At 55.0% G+C, this 9,079-nt stretch overlaps 1 protein-coding gene across 1 annotated transcript in view; it reads right to left on the reverse strand.

Annotated features, from left to right (window-relative positions):
• The window catches only part of TRIM29 (tripartite motif containing 29), a 26,902-nt gene that overhangs the window by 17,141 nt on the left and 682 nt on the right, over nucleotides 1-9,079 (reverse strand). The window contains exon 2 of the mRNA XM_010830472.1: nucleotides 8,773-9,079. Coding sequence (XP_010828774.1) covers nucleotides 8,773-9,079 — 307 coding nt within the window. The remainder of the gene's footprint in view (nucleotides 1-8,772) is intronic.

Consider the following 9,079-nt stretch of genomic DNA (forward strand, 5'->3'; position numbering starts at 1 on the left):
GAGGAGAGAGGCCAGTGAGCAAGGCAGTGAGGGTGGATGGGAGAAGGGAAAGAGAGGGTCTAGGTTCCCTGCTCAGGAAGAGAATATGGGCTGTCAGGGTCTGGGGTGGGTTGGGAAGAGGATCTATCAGGAGTGAACTGGGACATAAGCTCTGATATGGAAAGTGTGGATAATAGCTTCCTTCCTTCCTTCCGTTGGAGAAACGCCCTTCTCTGAAAAGCAGCTACAACACAAACAAAAGGGGGAGCATGAACCATGTGGATGCTCAGTCACTCAGCTGAGTCTGACTCTGTGACCCCGTGGACTGTAGCCCTTCAGGCTCCTCTGTCCATGGGATCTCCCAGGCAGGAATACTCAAGTGGGTTGCCATTTCCTTCTCCAGGGGAATCTTCCTAACCCAGGAATCGAACCCACATCTTCTGCTTTGCAGGCAGATTCTTTACCCGTTGAGCCACCGGGGAAGCCTGCATGAAGCTAAGGCCAATCCAGTCCAGCCAAGAGGCACCTCTTTTGCTCTGTGGGTTCCCCCCTGGTGCTCCCAAAACACCTTCCAGTTTGAAAGGTAGGTGGGTGATCTCCACCTGAAAGCAGGAAGACTGGGCGTCCGAGAGCACCCCAGAGTGCTCAAGGTCTCCCCGTTACACTGGATTTTGAACAGAGTCCCAACCCTTTCCAGCCATCTCCTTGAGGAAACACAAGAAGAATCAGGATGTGGATGCCACAAACTACCAGGAATGTGAGCTCTGCTGGCAAGGAGTCCTGAGCAGCTGTGCACACACGTCACAATTCCTGGATGCTCCCCCAGGCCAGGGGATGCTGGTGGGTCCCTGGTGCAGAGACCCAGGGAAGTGGACTGATGGAGGAGAGAGCATCCTGGCTTTTGTGGAAAAGAGCACTGAGAAGCTGGTGGGGGAGGTGGGAAGGACTGGGGCGGGAGCTGAAAAGCTCCCAGACCCGAAGCCCCAGATTCCCACCCCACCCCTCTGCCCACACCCCAGGGCTCTCCGGGCCACAGACTCTCAGTTCTTCTCAGGAAGCCAGCGCCCCACCAGCTACACACGAGAAATCCCACAACATGGAAAATGCCACCAGCCAAGACGGGAAATGTTTGTGAAGAGGAATAAAAGCAGATGAGGATGGGGGTTTGGCCCAATCTCTGGACAAAGGCTGGGAGAAGCCAGCTGTCCACAGACAGGGTGGAGGGAGGGTGGAGAGCAGAGACAAAAAGACCCCACATGGACAGTGGAGACTCTGCAGGAGGCGGGCGGAGCCAAGAGCCCAAAACACAGGTGGGCAGAGCTGGTGGCCTGGAAGGTTCCTGAGAAGCCTGGGACTGGTAATGGGTCCAAGCTGTGAGAAAGAAGCCTAAAGGCTGAACAGTGCTGGGCAACTTTCCCATTCCTGGATAACCCCCTCACCCCCTCATCTGCAGCAAGCAAGGCCTGAGGAGGGTAGGGAGGGGACGCTAGAATCCACCTCCCCCTGCAGCTGAGATGTTGTCACCAGCCCAGAGATGAGCGGCTGGCACTGGGGCTCCTCACCCCCACCTCGCACCCAGAACAAGGAAAGCAGAGAGCAAACGTGCATTCACTCCCCAGGCCTGGGGCAGCGGTGACAGGGCAACTCTTCCATGAAACAAGCCTTGGGGAATCCAGGAGCCCAGAGGTTCGAATCCAGTTACCACCACCTCCAGGCAGGTGGCCTTCACAAGTTACTAAACTCCTCCATGCCCCAGCCACTCCATCTTTCATGGAGGTAGGAAGAGGACCACTTCCCAGGCAGGTGAGACTCTAGAGAAAAGCACTGACCACTGCTGTGTCAGGCACCTTCCATGGGCCAGAGCTCAGAGGGGAGAGGACAGGGAGGCAGGCAGGCCCTCAGGGCACAGGTAAGTGGGGAAGCAGGCAGGGGTGAGCAGGTGGGTCCAGGTGGTGTTCAGTGGTTGGGATGGTGTGTGCTGGGGTCCAGGTGTGGTGTGTACACCATCAGGATGCAGAGTGAAGTGTACAGAAAGGAGGGAGGTCAAGACATCAGGCTGAGAATGTAAACTGAAGTGAAAGTTGCTCAGTCATGTCCGACTCTTTGTGACCCCATAGACTGTAGCCCACCAGGCTCTTCTGTCCATGGGATTCTCCAGGCAAGAATACTGGAGTGGGTAGACATGCCCTTCTCCAGGGGATCGTCTCGACCCAGGGATTGAACCCAGGTCTCCTGCATTGCAGGTGGATTCTTTACCATCTGAGCTGCCAGGGAAGCCCTGAGGATGTAGAGACTAGATGGTGGATAACTGAAGATTGGAGGATGTTGGGGGAAAACAGAAGAGAAGGAGGATAAACGGGGTGCAGGCGGGCTACCCCCTGTGAGCGGTTGAAGGTTTTCCTAGAGAACGGGAAGGTGAGGAGCCAGTGGAATGCACAGAGGTCTGTGCATTGGGAATGTCTTACCCACAAGAGCACAGACTCACTGGCCAAGAGGGAGGAAGATGGCACTGAGTCCAGAGGAGGGGGAGTCCAGGAGCTTTAAAACAGTGAAGAGCCTCAGCCAAGGGCAGCAGGAGTCAGCCCCTGGGGTCCAGCCTGTGTAAGAGAGGTCGGGAAGAGGGAGGCTAGTAGGAGGGGATGTGCCGAGGAGAGCCAGAGATGCTGGCCAGTGACCTGGGAGGGGTGGAGGGAGAGGCTGCCAGCTGATTTGGAAACATGCACGGGCAGGGTTAAAAGCGGAGCCTTGCTGTCTGCAGCCGTGGGTGGACGCATCAGTCAGGGCGGGGGAGACCGGTCTCCTGGTTTCTTTGGGGCACTGGGGAAGTCAACACAGGCGGAGTGGAGGCCTCGCAAGCCCCGACTTGCTGAGCACAGTGGCATCTTGGAAGGGACCTTGGGCTGTGAGTTCTGTGCTACTAGAAAGGTCTTCTCTCATGTCTGGGGTGAGTGCTACCCTGTTAGGAGAGGAGGGTTTGGGCTGAGACCTATGGGGATGTGAACAGCATCCATTTAGTCCTTGGCAATTTTTCCCTCTGGCCAGGCTGCACAAAAGCCAGATGAGGCAGGAGTCAGAAAACAATGACATATGAAGGTTCTGAAATCCTGGGTTCTCCTGCCACCATAGAAGGAAGGACCCTAACTGCTTTGCTGAACATCCACTGTGTGTCTGCATTTCTCCTTTCATCTCAAAAGCCCCCTGGGGAGGTAAGCCGTGTTGTCCCCATTGTACAGATACAGAAACCAAGGCCGAGGCAGATTGAGGAGCTTGCCTGAGTTCTCCCAGTGAGGAAATGGGAGGACCACGACACAGAGACAGGACTCAGCTCGGTTACATGGCCTCAACCCCTGGGCTGTTCTCTGTATCACCCAGGACGTCGTAGTGCCAGGCCTCCCCACCCGCTACCTCATAGACAGGGCAATTCATGGATTCTGCCTCTCTCCCTGTCCTCCCCACACCTCCCCATTGCCCCCTAAGGCCCCGCTTTCTCCTTCTCCTCCCTGGGCTTGCTAAGTCATTTCAGTCGTGTGCGACTCTTTGCGACCCTATGGACTCTAGCCTACCAAGCTCCTCTGTCCATGGGATTCTCCAGGCAAGAATATTGGAGTGGGTTGCCATGTCCTCCTCCAGGGGATCTTCCTGACCCAGGGATCAAACATGTGTCTCTCAAGCCTTCTGCATGGCAGGTGGTGGGTTCTTTACCACTAGCATCACCTGGGAAGCCCTTCCCTCCTCCCTAGGAATCTGATTAAATCCCCTGATGTCCGATGGGGCCTCAGCTTCTGTCGGCTCCACCCTGTCTACACCTCCCTCTGACTTCCTTCTGCTCACCCGCTCTGCCTTGCCCAGACCTGCTCCTAAATGCCTTCTTTGTTCCCTTCTCCCACACTCCGCCTGTTGCCTCTCGCTCTGTGGCTGGGACGGGCCCTGCGTAGGCCACCCAGCCTTGAAATCCTTCCGGCCTTGGGAGAGCAAAGTGGTGGCCAGCAGCTGGTGGTGCCTCAGCCGGGACAGACAGGGCCTCCAGGTGCAGACACATCTGAGCACTCACCTGGACAGGTGTGCCTGTGCTGCCCCAGGGAAGGGGAAATGGGGCCCCTCTGGTCTGAATTAACCACGTGGGCCATTGGCTATGACATTTGCCAAATGAGCCAGTTAATTGCCAAATTTGTACTTCCAGACAAATGGTAATTATCTGGATAAGAATCTGAAATGCTGGATAGATTTCCCCATTCCCACCCAGATGTCAACCAGCCCAGTATTCGTCGGCTTCGTTGGGACTCACCGTTCCTCCTGCTTCCTTGGACGTCAGGATACGGAAGGGGCAAGATGGGGGGCAGGGAACAGCATCATTCAAGCGGATTCCAGACCAGCAGTGGGCCCTTGAGAAGTTACCCCACCTCCCAGGCCTCCATTTCTTCCTGATAAAACTGGACTAGGTTCCTGATTTCCAGCCTGGCTACACATTAGAAGCCCTGAGAGTGACTTAGAAATGCAGGTCTCATACCCTGAACCAGAACCTCCCAGGGAACCCCGAGGAGCCTCTGCCAAGCCTATGAAAACAACATTTAAAATGTTACATGGTTACATGGCCTCAACCATGTAAAATGGTGAGAGAGAACAGGCTGGGCTATGGCCACACTGAGTTTGAATCCCAGCTCGGCCACCCCCAGCGCTGTAACACTGGTTAAGTCTCTCGGCATTTCAGATCCCATTTCGTCACCTATAATATAGGTGCAGATATTCCCATCCGTGGGACTGTTGTCAGGAGTAACAGTGTAAATGCCCAGGCCAGCGCCTGGCACATCAATGTACTCCAAAAAGATGAGCCATCTCCTGCCCTCCTGCCTGGCACTCTCTTTCTCCACATCCTATCTCTATACTTCTCTCATTTGGTCCTTTCCTCCTCAGCACCCACAGAGGTCATCCCACCTCCTTTCTCACTCACCCTTTCCAGGGGCAGTTTTCCCCCCAATATCTCCAAGAAGAGTGGTCCCAGACACCCCCCAACCCCATTCCAGGCCTTTAGCCACCTGGCTCCTCTTTGTGAACTTGGTCATGGTGGTCCACCCAGAGAGCCCCAAAAGCCCAGACCAGCACATCTCCCAAAGCTCAAAGACCAGCAGTTGCCCATGGCCAGCAGCCTGGCAGCTCAGACTTCATGAAAAAACTGGGCAACAAGACCAGAGGCAAAGCCATAGACACTGGTGGCAGAAAGGTGCTGAGCCAAGTGACGGCGTCAGGAGAGTGGCCGAGGTGTTGAATCTGAGCTGCACTACTGAGTTAGGACCTCGCCCTCCAGAGCAATGCTTGTCGTGAGTGCTCCTCCCCATTGCCTGGCCAGACTGCTGACCTAGAGCCCAGAGAACCCACAAAATGGCAGACTACCCTACAGCAAGAGTCGTGGCCAGGAATCCTCCACTCTGACCCGATGCAGCAGAAGGTACTCGGGAGAGACAGAAGACAGGCCCTGAGACACAGAAAAAGATAGATTTGTACATTGCAAGGGCTTCCCAGTTGGTGCTAGTGGTAAAGAACCCGCCTGCCAATGCAACAGACGTAACCTGCCAATGCAACAGACGTAAGAGACGTGGGTTTGATCCCTGGGTCGGGAAGATCCCCTGGAGCAGGGCATGGCAACCCACTCCAGTATTCTTGCCTTGGAAATCCCGTGGACAGTGGAGCCTGGGGGGCTACCGTCCATGGGGTCACAAAAGAGTCAGACACGACTTAGCAACTAAACAACAACAGAAATCTCATCAGTCTAAGCCAGAGGCAGAGGAGTGCAGCTCAGGACATCTGTGGACCCTCCTTGCGGCATTCAGAGTGGAACTGGAAACCTTCTGATCTTGGGTCGGCAGAGGAAGGCCTGTCATGTTGGCGGCACGCTGAGTAGCCTTTCTCCAACACCACCTCTGCTCAGATTCTGCAGAAAGGGAGGCCCAAACGCACTGCAGCCCGGGGTGTGGTCTACAGTCTCATGCAAGAAACCACGATAGATCAGTGATGGCCTCATCGGGGGCCTCACCTACTAGCCTGCAGAACGGGTTCTGGACAGGACTTCTTGCAAAAAAAGTTGTGTGTAGGCTGATGTTTGGGTCTGCAGGGGCTGCCTCTGAAGATGTCAGGGCTGACAGGCTCATTCACTTTGATCTGTCAACCTACCTAAGGTTGCTCTGTGCCAACGCCCCCAGTGTCTGACATTCCAGTGGGGCTAGGCTTGGACAAAGAGCTCCACTCCATCTCTGTCTCCACTCAGGTGCTCAGCACCACCCTTCCCTGCCTACCTATGCTGCAACACACACACACACACACACACACAGTCTGAAGCTCCCACCATTTAAGTCGCTCCAGTGGATCAGACATTTCCCCCTGAGCCCCTGTAAGGCACACGCCTCCTGAATCCCATCCCCCTTCCCCCAGTTGCTCTCAAACACTGAAAGAGGACTCAGGGGGCTTCTTCCTTAAGCACTGAGCCTGGACAGGTCCCTTCCTTCCTCTGGGCCTGTGTCCCCATGCAGGGTGGAGAGGAGATGGCAAGATTGCTCATTCTCCATCCAGCCTAGCATTCTGTCCTCTGCAAGTTGATGTTTACTTACAGCCGCTGCTGTGTAACTAGGCGGATGCACCCCAGACTGGTTTGTGCGTCTGAGCTCTGCCTCTTGACCTACATCACGAGCCCTAGAGCATGAACTCCAAGTCCCAGGTACTGCCAGAGAAAACTGCCCAAGACTGTCCTGTCCTCTGGGGCACTCAGGCTTTTCTTAAGTGGAGATACCCTGGTTTCAAATAAAATTTGGGACAAAGCCCTACACATATAACAGATAAATAAGAGTTGTTGTTGTTGTTCAGTCACTAAGTTGTGTCTGACTCTTCTGTGACCCCGTGGACTATAGCCCACCAGGCTCTACTTCCATGGGATTCTCCAGTCAACAGTACTGGAGTGGGCAGGTGCTGGAAAATCCCATGGACAGAAGAGCCTGGCGGTCTACTTCCAAAGGGTTGCAAAGATTCGGACATGACTGAGCGTGAGCATGGCACAGCTGCTTGCAGAAGCGATAGGAACCCGGGCCCCTGCCTTCTTGGCATCAGTTTGCCCCCCTCCTCATCCCTGACGTCTCAGAGACATTCCTAAGAATCTTCAGGCTCCAGGGGGTCATTTGAAAACTTCCAATCTAGTCCAATCCCTTAGTTTCACGGGAAGGGAAACCAAGCCTGAGAGAACATAAGGGACTTGTCCCCTGTCTTACAGCTGGTTCGAGGAAAAACTAGAACTGGAGCTGAGGTCTCCTAAAACCCAGCCTGGGGCTCTGCAATTTCTTGGTTATGGTGGTTGAGGATAATTAACCCGCATTCTGTTTTGATTCCGTAAGTCAAATCCTGGAGATCCATGGCCCCTGCCCCATCTCCATCTCCCTGTCTGAAGCCTGAAGCCAGGCTGGGGTCAGGGAGTTAGGGAGACTCGGACCACCTTTTTTTCCTGGGCCAAATGAGGCTCCTGAAAAGGCTCTTTGAGTCTTTTGTCATCTCTGACTCGTCTCTCCTGCCCAGGAGAATGGATAGGAAAGAGTGACCCACAGACTTCAGGTCAAGAAGGCTGGACACAGAGGGGGGGCTGTGCTGCCCCATTCTGTGGGGTGCAGAAAGCAGAGTCCCCTGCCTTGACAATGAGCATGGCTGACCCCGGCTGACCCCTGGCCGCCCCACGTCAGGGGACTGTGTTGTTGAGGGGGGAGCAGTCCCAGCATCTGTGGAGCCACAGACGAGCCCTTATCCCAGCACACCCTCTCCAGGAGAAAGATGTACCACATTCACAAGCCTCCACACGCCTCTGCTCCTCCCCGCAGAAGCACAGGCAGAATCATGTACACAGAAGGCATGCAAACACACTTACCTGCCACATGTACAGTCATATGCAAACATCCATGTGCAGATATAAACACCACGTGCATATAACACACACACACACATATGTACACCCCTCCCCACCGACTCCAACCCTCACTAGGCAATGGCCACACACACAAAGCACTGAGGGTCCAGCTGAGGGAAGGATAAAGGAAGCTGCTGGGCGTGTCAAGACTGGCTAGGGGATCAGACAGAACAAGACGGAGCCACTGTCCTACAGAGACCAACTCCGAGGTCAGGGAAGAAAGGGTCTTGATGTGGTCCCCAAATTCCCCCCTCCTCACCCATGACTAATCCCCACGAGCCAGTCCTCCTCAGCTAGGAAGAATTCTCTCTCCCTTAAATAGAAAGAGGTGGCTTTCCCAGTGGCTCAGATACTAAAGAATCTGCCTGCAAGGCAGAAGACCCAGGTTTGACCCCTGGGTGGGGAAGATCCCCTGGAGAAAGCAATGGCAACCCACTCCAGTATTCTTGCCTGGATAATTCCATGGATAGAGGAGCCTGGTGGGCTACAGTCCATGGAGTCACAAAGAGTTGGACACAACTGAGTGACTTAGCACCTAAGTAGAAAGGAAGGAAGAAGCACCCAGCCAGGCAGAGAGCCCAGGATGGAATGCTGATTTCCTGGCCTGACTTGAATTTATCCTATGACCTTGGCCAAGGCCCCCATCTTTGCTGAGCCCCTCTTTGTTCATTTAGGAGATGACTTGACTCCTGAGGCCTTAGAGGATTGGGGAACCATCTCTGACTCCCAGTCTGGGGGTAGGAGGGGAAAGAACTGTTTTCTGAAAGAACCAGGAACAGCAGAGAGGTAAGCCCCAGACCCTGGGAGCGCCCAGTGGAGAAAATGAGGTGGGAGCGTACTGCGAGGAGGCCAGCTCTTACCTCCTTCTCGGCCTTGGCCTCTTCCACGGTCACGGTGCTATGGTTCTTGTGCTCCTGGAACATGCAGAGGTAGCAGATACAGGTCTGGTCTGTCTGACAGAAGAGCTCCATGGTCTTGCCGTGCAGGGGGCACTTGCGGGCCTCGAAGTCCCGGATGGGCTCGAGCAGCTGGTGGTCACGGAAGGCGGCGCCCTCCAGGTGGGGCTTGAGGTGCAGCTCGCAGAAGGAGGCCTGGCACACCAGGCAGGACTTGACGGCCTTCTGCTTGTTGCCGATGCACGAGTCACACAGGACCTCCTCGGAGCCC

Source organism: Bison bison, unplaced genomic scaffold (genome assembly GCF_000754665.1).
Source record: "Bison bison bison isolate TAMUID 2011002044 unplaced genomic scaffold, Bison_UMD1.0 scf7180017864518, whole genome shotgun sequence".
NCBI classification, from domain to species: Eukaryota; Metazoa; Chordata; class Mammalia; order Artiodactyla; family Bovidae; genus Bison; species Bison bison.